The 12,954-nt window shown below is 37.3% G+C and overlaps 1 protein-coding gene across 1 annotated transcript in view; it reads left to right on the forward strand.

Moving 5' to 3' along the window:
* LAMA2 (laminin subunit alpha 2) overlaps nt 1-12,954 on the forward strand; it is a 485,095-nt gene that overhangs the window by 440,809 nt on the left and 31,332 nt on the right. The window contains exons 51-53 of the mRNA XM_079780407.1: nt 5,933-6,071; nt 10,569-10,689; nt 12,753-12,920. Of these exons, the coding sequence (XP_079636533.1) occupies nt 5,933-6,071; nt 10,569-10,689; nt 12,753-12,920 (428 nt within the window). The remainder of the gene's footprint in view (nt 1-5,932; nt 6,072-10,568; nt 10,690-12,752; nt 12,921-12,954) is intronic.

The following is a 12,954-nucleotide window of genomic DNA, read 5'->3' on the forward strand; positions in this document are numbered from 1 at the left end:
AAAATACCACGTGCGGGCGCGCACGTACAGTGCGATTGAAACTTCGTGGCCCATGCGCAGAAGTTGGTTTTCAGCTCTCAAAAGGAATTTCAATCATTGTACTGTTGATATTTGGCTCTGTTGACTAATGAGTTTGCTGACCACTGGGTTAGAGGACAGAAAGCTAATAGCTGTGTAGAGATAGGCAGGTGAGGAATCTCAGAAGAGAGAGACAGTTAAGTCCAACAGAGAGGTCAGCTCCCTGAATTGAGGAGTTTGCTAGATAAAAAGCACCTTTGACATTTCAGAGAAGTAAAAGTAGGGAGTGTCTCACAGAGCATAATACATGATACATCATTTTCCAACTGCTTTTCTTTGAAATGTGAAGCCCTAGAGGAACTCCCCAGTTTGGATAAAAACTGGTTGGTGCACCAAATAAATTGGAATACTGCTGAATACATTGCTTCATGTAAGAGAGACATAGCAGGTCGCATGTTAGAGGCTCTGCACAGTAGTTAAGAATATTTAACTCTGGCCCAAAAATTTCCAAACTTCTTTGATCACCAAAATCCTTCCATTCCTACACTACTAGCCTACTGAGCACAGTTTGGGAAATGCTTTAGTAAATATAAGTAAATTCACAGGCTAGCAAGATGGATGTGGACATAAAATTATCAGATGGGGCAAGAGAGATACACAGCTGGTTCATTAAGGGCCTTATGAAATAAGCTAATGAGTTTCAAGTTTATCCTAAAAGCTACCGGGAACTACTGTTTTAATCAAGGGTATTCATACCATCACACCATCAGATCTGTGGCAACTCAACAGGTAGATTTATGACAAGTTCACCTGCTGCTGCAGTCAAATGGGTGAAGAATGAAGAGAATAAAACCATGAGAATGGAGAGGGAAGAATGGAGTTGAAAGATACTAAGCATTTTAAAATTGAGGAGCTGTGTGATATACTCAATGTGAAGGCTAAGTTAAAAAAATAAAAAGAATATCAAGAGTGATTCCATTTTTGTTTGTTTTGTTTTGTTTAAGTAACAAGAATATGTCCATACCATTTACCAAGTTATTGGTTACAGGAAAAAGAACAGGTTTTCTAGAAGAGATGCTGAGTTCTCTGTTGGACATTTTGTGTTAAAGGTACTCTTACAATCTTAAGCAGTCTAGGGAAGCTGTTTAATGGCAGGCAATTGGTTGTGTGTATCTGAGGATCAGCTGAGCTCTAGGAGAGAGATGAATCACTAGGAACCATCATCATGTTTGAAATAGTTGTAGCTGAATAGGGAAAAACCAGCAGTCATATATAGAATAAGATAATCCAAAACCCTGGAGCAAACAGCAATATTGAAGCGATAGAGTAATGGAAGACCCCAGAAAGGGGGCTGGAACAAAATAAACAGAGAAAGGAGAAAAAAGGAATTTTCAGTAGATCAAACTGGAGACAGAGTGACCAATTAGGTCCAATAATAGTGCAGGCCGGAGATGAATGATGGCTTCAAATAAGAGTTGCAGTGTGATATGACACCAGGGAAATGCAAAATAAATCCCCAATGTGATAGCACTGTACAGTTATTAAAATGCCTAAAATGAAAAAGACTGACATACCCAGGGCTGTCAAGGATGTGGAGCAGCAGGAACTCTTACACACTGCTGGGATGTAAAATGGTGCAGCCACATTAGAAAACAGGTTGGCAATTTCTTAAAAGGCTAAATATACACCTACCATATGAACCAGGCATTCCACTCCTAAATATTTCCCAAGACATATGAAAGCATATTGTCACATAAAGACTTGTACCAGAATGTTCATAGCACTTGTATTTGTGATGCTCAAAAAATCAGAAAACAACTCAAACATCCATCAACAGGTGAATGGATATACTAATTGTTGCATGCCCACACAATGGAATAATATTTAGCAATAAAATGATAAAACTTTAATATGCACATAACATAGATGAATATCAAAATAATCTGGCTGAAAGAAAGCAGACAAATAAGAGTGCATTAATATAAAATTATATAGAAAATGCAAAACTAACCTGTAGTTCCAGAAATCAGATAGAGGCTACTTGTGGGTGGGGTTATGTAGGCAGAAACAGGAAGGAAGGATGGCAAAGAGGCATAAAGAATCATTTGGGGTGATGGATACGTTCATTCTCCTGATTGTGGTGATGGTTTCATGGATATATATATATATATATATATATATATATATATATATATATATGCATATCTCAAAAATTTTTACACTTTAAACATAGGCAAATTATACTATATCAATTATACTTTGGTAAAACTGTTTTTAAAATAGGACAGATATTAGAGTTACTTAAGAGCTGAAATTAATAGGACTATTTTTTTGTTTCTCTTTATTGATTAAGGTATTACATATGTGTCCTTATCACCCCATTACCCCCCCCCCCACTCCCCCACTCATGCCCTCACCCCTGTGGTGTCTGTGTCCATTGGTTAGGCTTATATGCATGCATACAAGTCCTTTGGTTGATCTCTCCCCCTTACCCCCACCCTCCGCTACCTTCCCTCTGAGGTTTGATGGTCTGATCGATGTTTCTCTGTCTCTGAATCTGTTTTTGTTCATCAGTTTATGTTGTTCATTATATTCCATCAATGAGTGAGATCATGTGATATTTATCTTTCTCTGACTGGCTTATTTCGCTTAACATGCTCTCCAGTTCCATCCATGCTGTTGCAAATGGTAAGAATTCCTTCTTTTTTACAGCAGTGTAGTATTCCATTGTGTAGATGTACCACAGTTTTTTAATCCACTCATCTGCTGATTTCCAAATCTTAGCAATGGTAAATTGTGCTGCAATGAACATGAGGGTGCATATATCCTGTCTGATTGGTGTTTCTAGTTTCTTGGGATATATTTCTAGAAGTGGGATCACTGGGTCAAATGGGAGTTCCATTTTTAGTTTTTTGAGGAAACTAGTAGGACTGTTTTTGATTCATGAGGAGAAAGTCAGGATGAGTATAATTTAGAAGATTGAATGGGGATTATAGGGTCACCAAATAAAATAAATCATTCAGATTTGGGAGTAAAAAGATCATCATTTTGATTTTGAATATGTTTTGTTTGAAGTACTGAGAAGGTATATAGATGATGGTGCCTCACCTGTTGAATATGGATTTTTAGGCAAAAATTAAGTTTGGGTATATATTTGAGTTGTCATCATATAGTAAGCAGATAAAATTTGAGGTTCCCCTGATAGTAACACCTAAGAAGTGGCCAAATGAAGGCACATTAGGAAACATGAACATTTCAGAAGTGTTCAAAAAATAGGTCCAGGATGGAGACTGAGAATGAAGTTGGAAATGGTAGAGAAGCAGGAGAGTTTGGCATAGTGGAAGCCAAAAGAGGAAACTTTCCAGGAGGAAGGAGATGTTAACAATATCAAATACTGTGTAGATGTGGACCAAGATAAAGACAAAAGGACCCCATTGGGTTTGGATGTAGGGAGGTCACTTGGAATTTGGCAAGATCACATCCCACGAATAGGGTAGAGATAGGAACTCAAATAAGGCTCCAGATGTGTGGGTCATTGCTCCTGTTCAGTAACCAGATTAGTTATTTTACATAAATTACTCTCAACTAGTTGGTAAAAGTACTATCCCTTAAAATTCAAATGCTTCCTTCAGTAGGCATTCCCCACCTTCTCTGAGAGACAGTTAGTAGAACCACGGTCTACTACCAATGGAAGTTTGCCAGATCCCCCAAGTGCATTGAGTGCATACAAGGTTGAGAAAGATCATTTAAATTTCCACTGGACTCAGAGAGAGGAGAAAAAAGTCACCAAAGTAAAAACAACTCGTTTATAACAACTCAGCATTGACTGTAAAATGCTGGTTAAGCCTTTACTCTGTGTCTAGTAGTTAATAAAACCCTGATTTCCCCGCTTACCCATAAATGATGTCTGAATTCATCAACACTGAAATTATATGTTAATAGCTATCCTGTACGGGAAAGAAATAGGGCAGCATTTCGTTGCAGTAACCATTTCATTGCTATCACTCATGGAGGATAGAGGAAAGCCCTGCCTTTAAATCAGTAAAAATATGCCGTCCTATGTCTCTCCACTGGAGTTAACGCTTGGGCCAGTGAGTTTCAATTCAATTGTATTTCTGCTCCTTAATCAGTTTTTCTTAGAATGTCTTCTAAAAATGTATATATTCACTCAGGGATAAGGAGGAAAACTACCTCCAGTCACTTGCTTGCCTGAGATAGAGGCAGAATCTCATTTTCACAGACACTATTAGAATATGTGCCAGGTCTGTAGAAAGAGGCTATTTTTATGTTCCAGTCAACAGCCTCATAGAAAAACATCTTTGCAGAGCTGAATAAAAAGGAATATGTAAGGAAAAGTCTTGAAAACATTTATTTATTTATTTATTTATTTATTTATTTATTATTTTAGCCACCAATCAGGTCAAAAATAGATGTGCGTATGAAATGAATACGTGTATAAAAATAGTTAAATTTTAAAATCTTAATTTGCTAAAGATTTTTAACAAGACAGTTATTTTTTAGGGTTTGTTGTTGTTGTTTGTATGTTTTTACAAAACTCTGCTTTGAGAATTTGAGTTCTTACTAGGTTTGGGTATTTTATTTTGGCCATTTTGAAAGGCAATTATGTTTGGTTTTATTGAAGATATTTCTGTTTGGAATGGAAGAACAACAGATTACAATGGAATTTGGAGGTTGATATTTTGTTTCCCAAAGAACACTATTCTATAAGATGAGTGGTTGAGGGAAAATAATAATGTTCCCTGGTCAAATAAATGTAGAAAATACTTCTGGCTCTGTGTCCCTGTTGGAGCATTACCTTGCTTATCAGCATGTTGAAAGAACTGGGCAGACATAAAACCAAGATATATGTTTAATTTTTCCTAATCCAGTGTTTATCACATTTATTTGAACCAGGGACATTCAAGAAACTAGCTTTCCAAAGAACAAATGTTTAGAAATGTCTTTATAATCGATTTTGTTCAAATAGCCATTTTCAGACCTTTGCTAATTCAGATCGTATATCCAGCAAAAACTTGGAGGCCAAACCTTGTCATGTTAGTGAACTAATAATGTGTCAGTATGCATCGAGGAGCCAACATACAGAATGTGAAGCAAAGCCTGGGCCTGAGCAAATATTATTGTGAGAAACCACATCATCCAGAAAGAGCCTTGCTTGACTCTTCAGACTAAAGGGAGAAAATCAAAGAGAGAACAAGTTCCCATCCACTTGCTGAACAAAGAGCCTCTCTTTTTTCCTTTCTGAATTCTTATGCTCATCATATTCAAAATACTTTTAAGGCCTGAGAGAAAAGCAATAAGGCCTGAAGACTGTACCCCTCTCACAACACTCAGCATCCTTCATCTAAAATGTAATTTGCAATGAATGTGGACCCCATCATCTTGAAAAACCAATGTTCCCATCTCTCTACTTTCGTACACAACCATCCCATCCACGTGATTTTGTGGATGAACTGAAGCTCCGGGACTTGTGTGGATACTGAAACATACAGAAGGAGCCATAGATTCAGTGTATTAATTATCTAACTCCTAATTAGATGTTTACCTATTATTAGTTAATTATCTCAGTTTATTTTCTTACTATTTATATTACAGAAAACTATGTCAGATGTTTATTTGATGATCATTTATCTAAACTTCTGTCTTTTATATTGATTGGTTTGCCTTCATTTGTGCTCAGGATATCATTTTCACACTCTGTGAATAGCTTAATAATGTATTTTATTGATGTTTTTGTTTCTGCAATTATTCAATAGTTGTATAGAGTACAAATGTTTGAGAAAGTCAATGTTAATCTGAGAATCAAAGTAAATCTATCTTGAAGTAACAGTGATGATATATAAAGATGTGGTTGGTAAGGCTCAACTAAAATGTTAAACTTTTCTCTCTTTTACAGCCAACATATCAATTATAGATATAGATACTAACCAGGAGGAGAACATAGCCACTTCATCTTCTGGAAACAACTTTGGTCTTGATTTGAAAGCAGATGACAAAATCTATTTTGGTGGTCTGCCAACATTGAGAAACTTGAGGTAATTTAGTGTATCTTCAGAGCTAAGGATTACGTTTTAATTAAGTAGCCACCATGCTCACTCAAGTTCTGAAGTTTAATTACAACAGGAATGTCATAGAAGCTTAGCTGCAGAAAGGCCTAATCATGTTGCATGTTAGAACAACACCAGGATTTAGAAACCAAACGATTAATTTGATATCTTAGTTAAAGAGATGGATGGCAATCACGGTTTCCCTCTGAAAAGAATTATAGAAGTAATTAAAGGTGGAAATTACAGTTGAATGTAGATCTTGTGATTGTTGTTCTCCTTGCACATTCCCTGGAGATAATGGCATACTGACATTGCTTAGTGTTCTGAAAATTACTCTGTTCCAGGATGCTGGGAGTGTCACCTATCTTATTGCTAAGCATTAGCATGGTAATGGGTATGGGAGCTTTCCCATGTGCCTAATGCTAAAGCCATATTAGTTATTCTCATGCCCATGCCCAACTTTTTTTTTTAATTTCACCTGATTTTTAGATTGCAAGATGAGAAGATATAATGATCTCATAATTTATTAAGTTCAAAAAATAAATACAAGTAACTAAAAAAGTTAGAAAATATTTCATGTGGTATTTAATTTCCTGCTTGTTATAAAAACATCTTATAAGAAATAAATATTATGGAGTAATTGGTGCTTAATAAATGTTAAATGAATTCAATTAAAATGGGATGAATTAATCAACAAAAGACCTTATATGTGTAACTCATGGACACAGACAATAGGGTGCTGAAGGCCTGAGGCGGTGGGGGGTGGCAGGCTGGAGGGGGTCAATGTGGGAAAAGGGGAACATATGTAATACTTTCAACAATAAAGAATTATTTATTTTTTAAAAAGAAAAGAAAGAAAATGGGATGAATTGGTTTGGTTAAAGATTAAGAGTTCACTACCAATACAGACTAGCATGTTTCTAATTGTTGTATTGCTTTGTTTAGCTCATTTTTAATGGTTAAACAGTCCTGTTTAGGTTTTACTATTCTACAAAGACATGTTACAGTTGGAAAGATCTAAGAATAACTGAAATGTATGGTGGTCAATTATTTACATATAGTACAAATGGGCAATGGAACTTCAGTCTCATTTCATGATAGCTAGCATGCAGACCAAGGCTTATGCTTTTCCCTGTATCTAAACGCACAGACCAGGCAACTGTGTAATTACCAGTCTTTCAACGGTATAACTTGATAAGCTTTGTGGTGCAAATAAACTGGTTCCTCAGACATCTACATTACAAGGTTTTTGTGTCTAGTCAGAAAAATCCTTGCAGAGCAAATGTATTTGAATAGTGTCATAGTTATTAGTCATTCAACAAGTTGTTTGTTAAGCATCCCCTATAGCATAGCAACATTTGTGCATTTTTCTACTCATAAAATTGCGTACTTTAAAAATTCATATTTCAAAATATAAATTTTCTAAGAGAATAGTATGGGAAATGGTCATCTTTGGATTCTAATTACACTCTGGTCAAGGGCATAAGTCTGTTTTCTGCTCTGATAGTTTTTAAATTCCTTTCCTTTGAAGATCCCTGTGAGATGCTTTTAAGAAAGATTTATGATTGAAGTTTATTTTACTAAATGAAAATGTAATTATAAGTAAATTGTGTTCTTTTTTTTCTCTTTCCTTTGACCTAGTATGAAAGCAAGGTAAACTTTACATTTATGCATGACTTCTTTAAGTGCATGGGTTGGGTAAATGTGGCTTCTTAGATAAAGCAGCAGTGCCGAAGTAGAGCAACAGCAATGCAGCTTTATTCATGGTATATTTCATGAGCAAGTAGTGCATTCTGAGATAGTTCTCATGCTGCTCTTTGCTCACAAAGACGCTGCTGCTTACCCACCATCAACTGAGCTACAACTGGACTTGTTTTCACCAGCCAAGATGATGGGATTTGCTCTGCTTATTTGTTCAACCGCCGGCGCACAGCGCCCCCTGGTGCCCACAGTCAGCAGCACACGCGCGAAGGGCAGCTAGCTGGTCAGGTTTATGGGTACTATCTAGTTCTGGGGAAGAGATCCAAGCAGTCTCTTGGGTTGACCCCGGACTCTACTCTCTCCAGTACCACGCTGTCTGCTGGACAATCAGCCCGTGCTCCCACATGCTTAGCACTGCCTTGTTGCTTTTTGCCAGCCTGAAAATATGCAAACGTTTACACGGCCCTTGCACCTCTTGGCAAAGCTGCTTATTTATTGCCATGTTTACTTAGAATTAGTTCTGGAGCCGGATAAAAGGAATCTCTGGAAATAGTGTTTACTACAAGTGTTAGCATTAATGGTGAGGAAGTTTGTGAGCAGTCCCCTTAGCTTCTCAGGAGCATTTTAATTCCTGTTTGCAGAGAGGCGGTAGCATGAACGCTGTTAGCAGCAGGCCCCTGTCAGTGGCCAGTCAAACCCCGGAGAGAGGAAGGCTGGCTCATGCTGGCTAGAACTCAAAATTTGGCATTTCAGAGCCGAACAGTGCCGCCTTTCTGAAAAGATAATGAAGCTGAACTGATCCAAGGAATGTTTAAGGCAAAAACTAGACTTTTAATTCCAAAACTAAACATGTAGAAAGGAAAGTGTAAAAATAAACAATCCAAGTTGTTTTATGAAGATGCAGGAATGAGACCAGTGGAGCTGTTTGCTGAGATGGCTAACCCGCAAAGGCTGGTGTTCAGTGGAAATGCACGCTAATAAAACTCCGGAATGACACCATGTAGCTTTGTAATTTTGCCTTTGAGGCAAACAGACGAAACAGAGGCCTGTGGTTACCATTAGAAGTCTGATCAACATATGTGATGGTTTATCCCCTGAGATTTTCATGATATTGAGCTTGCTAAATCAGTGCATTTTGAAATGGTTCTTTGTATTTCCATGAAACAATGAACTCCATACCTTGTAGGAGTGATTTTCTTTATTGATAAGACCTCTGAAAACCAGTGATAATCAGTCTCCCTCTAAAGGGGAAATAAGGAAACAAATGAACATTGCAAACAAAACTCACCAATTTCCTCCCTTAATACAGTAAGAATATAAGCAAGGTCCTCACCCTCCGGTTGGGCATGTTCCACATAATAACCAACTAACTGAACAGAGGGGAAAACCTTAGAACAAGGGGAAATGATTAAAAGAAATAAAGCAGTACCAGAGAGAGAGAGAGAGAGAGAGAGAGAGAGAGAGAGAGAGAGAAACCAGAACAAATACCTGGCATGACATATATCACCTGATCTACACTGCCAGGGTCTGATTTGCTTCTCCACCTGTTTTTCTTCATGCCCATTTGTTTTTTATAAAGACCAAAAAAAAAAGGGAATCATAGGACCTTGTGTGGAAAATTCATTATTATCCTAATCAGTATAATATTTTAGTGTTGAGTGGATGCTTTTACAGATACAAAAAGTGTTCTTTTTTTTTTCTCTATTACTATAGACCTGCACCATGCAATATGGTGGCCACTCACCACAGTGGCTATTGAACTGTAAATTAAATAGAATTAAATAATGATATTCAGTGTCTCATTCACATAAGCTACATTTCAAGTGCTGATAGCGACAGGTGGCTGGTAACGGACTGACCAATGCAGAACAGAGCGCTTCCAGCATCGCAGGAAGTCCTACTGGCCAGCACAGCTGTAGGCTAAGTCAAGAAGTCTCATTGCTTTTGACATACTACTAATTGTATTGAGCACTTACTATGCGCTAGCATGTTTGTCCCTTTTTTAAAAAGTAGTAAGCTAAAGTTAAACATCCAGGTGTCATCTGGGTATAGAATCCATTTCCAACTTCATTGGAAAAAATTATAGAAGGCTTTGTGTCTTCGGTTGCTTTATTTTGTTAATTGCCTCAATATAGAATAGAACTTTGGGGTCATTCTGCAAATCCAACTTTTAAGTATCTTTCTTTAAGACTATGTGATCCAAAGAATGTTTCTTACGCTTTTAGCTAAAAAGCGTTCAAGACAAATATAATATCTTCTTACTCTTTAGGTACACCCCCACCACCAAAAAAAAAAAAAATGTATCAATGAGAGAAATGTTTTATTTTTGAAATAAATGTTTCCAAATTTTTCTTCCTAAATTTTGAGCAATATTATATTTAGCTTTTTTTGGTTATGTGGTTTGATTATGCCACCTACACAACTGTCTGCTCTTTGGTGAAGAAAGAAATACAGTTCATTATGCATAAGAAAAACATAAGAAGTCAGTTCATTCCTGTACCTTGTGCTATTTAAATGCCGTGGGTAAGATTATTTTTCAAAAGGAGAGGAAGACTGATTACATAAAGATTGCTTCTCAGGATGGCGTTAACATCCACTTACTCCAACCAGTAGGAGGTGGAAGCGTGGTTTGCTGGGCACACGTGTGCGTGTGTGCACAGTTTGACAGACAAGCGCCTGCCTGTGCATCAGTTTGCTCTACTGGCTTGTGTCCTGTAGTCACAGATGCTACACTGCCCTCACCCTAATAATGCTGCCTTTGTTTTCCATGTAACTTTTCAACAGGCCAGAAGTAAATTTGAAGAAATACTCTGGCTGCCTCAAAGATATTGAGATTTCAAGAACTCCATATAATATCCTCAGCAGCCCTGATTATGTTGGTGTTACCAAAGGATGTTTGCTGGAGGTTGGTTTGTTTTTATTGGCTTCCCAAGTACATTCATATCAGATTTCACTTACTTAGTTTGGGTGCTCTTTATAGGGACCAATCCCTTGTTAATATGTTTTAAATTCCTACTAACCCTCGTCTTGTCTATGTGTAGATGATAAAGCAAGATTGAAGCACTTCTATAAATAACTGTAATCAACTGAGTTTAGGGGAGTATTATGCAGTCCCTAAATTGTGAGCCAATTTCCCACATGCCTATACTTCAGATAATGTACTTTTAGCATTAATCTCTTTTCTGGTTCTTTCTTCATTTCCAATGCTACTTTCCCCTTTTTTCTCATTTTTGTCATCTATTTTAGATTTATTTTATGTTTATGTGTTGAATACAGCTTGTCTGGAGTGTGTTAGGAGCTTACACAAAAAGCTAGTAATAATTTATGCCATCATCATTAGTGCGTAGCATCTTGTCTGCAGCTTGGAAGTCAAACCTCCTTTTCTTTGAAAATGGCACAGACTGGGAAGCACCTACAAAGTCTTTATCTTTGACATGACTGCAAAGTCCTTTGTTATCAGCCACCTTCAGTGTCTTGTCTTTGTTGCCAAAGCAGACCAGCAGCCCCTTGATTCCACTTGACCATTCTGCCCTGATTTTCAATAGGTGCTAACCCATAGGAGAGAGAAACACAGGTCCCAGCTCAGCTCTCTTAAAATATCTACAAGCAAGAGGCCAACAGTCATTAGCAAATATTAGTATGAATTTTATGGGAATTCTAAAAGTGATGAGCTTGTTTGCCAAAACAGTTAAATGTATCATTCTTATAATTTTTTAATTACCCTGATATGACACATTATTCATTCAAGCTGCTTCCTCCAATTAAAGTTATTTTAAAGCATTATGGTGGGAAATGAAGAGAGAACAGGGAAAAAGAAAAGAAAAATGAATGCATCACAGAGCCATAAGGTTTAAAGACTGGAACAGAATGTTCAGGGTCTTCATTGTGCATAGCTATAGGCTCCAATTTGCAATTAGCCATCGACATCCGTCCTGAGAAGCTTGGGAATAAGGGAAAAAAAGATGCATACAGGATTGAATTTCTAAGAATCCATACTGGCCTCTTAAAGTTTTTCTGAGAGTTTTAATCTTCCAAAGCCTAAGTCTCATTCACATGCAGAAGATATATACAGGAGGATGGAAAACTGTCAAGAAAATGAATGGCTTATATGTGTGGAAATGATGATTCTGTAAAGGCACTTTTCAGTAACCGGGAATTATTTTGCAACTAAAATATGAGGTAGAAATTGGATGTAGATAAATATTGAAAAGTCTGCACAGTAGTTTCAGCTGAACTATCCAAAACTCTATGTTTTGAAAATTGGAATAGAAAATAGATTATATATTTTACAATACCTGTGTCACTTAACTGGAACTGAAATGCTGTGGGGATAAATACTCTGCCTTAAAGGATTCCTTGCTTTTACTCCAGCAAAATACAGGACTTTCGAAATGAGCATTTTAAGCACTCTAAATGCCCAAATACCTGGGCTTGCTTAAGTAAGTCCTAACATATTCATAAAGGGAATTCCTCCTGCCATTAAAAATGATGATTAGCCCTGGCCAGTGTGGCTCAATTGGTTGGGTGTTGTCCCATGCACCAAGTGGTTGCTGGCTTGACTCCCGGTCAGGGCACATGCCTGGGTTACAGGCTCGATCCCCGTTGGGGGGTGTGCTGGAGGCAGCTGATCAATGATTGTCTCTCATCAATGATGTTTCTATCTCTCTCTCCCTCTCCCTTCCTCTCTGAAATCAATAAAAGCATATTTAATAATAATAATCATCTTTTCTATTTCATATCAAAATTTCTAGAATAAAAACAGGCCAGAATTTTTATTTTAACCCAAACTGCTCAGAAATTTTAAGTTAGAGCACGATATGGGATTTCTTCAGTTGCTCTTAAGCTCTCTATGTGACTATGGATCTTCATGCTTTCTAAAACAACCATGTATTTCATAACATTGTATGTACTGAGGAGAGTGCGTGAAACAGATAAATTAATTTAAACTTTCTTTCCTTTCACCCACAGAATGTTCACACGGTTAGCTTCCCCAAGCCTGGTTTTGTGGAGCTGGCCCCTGTGCACATCAATGTGGGAACTGAAATCAACCTGTCCTTCAGCACTAAGAATGAGTCTGGGATCATTCTCCTGGGAAGTGGAGGGGCATTTCGGAGAAAACGAAGGCAGACTGGACAGGTATCCTCACACCTAGTTAATAATTCATTTTCCC

The sequence above is a fragment of the Cnephaeus nilssonii genome, assembly GCF_951640355.1.
Source record: "Cnephaeus nilssonii genome assembly, chromosome: 9".
NCBI classification, from domain to species: domain Eukaryota; kingdom Metazoa; phylum Chordata; class Mammalia; order Chiroptera; family Vespertilionidae; genus Cnephaeus; species Cnephaeus nilssonii.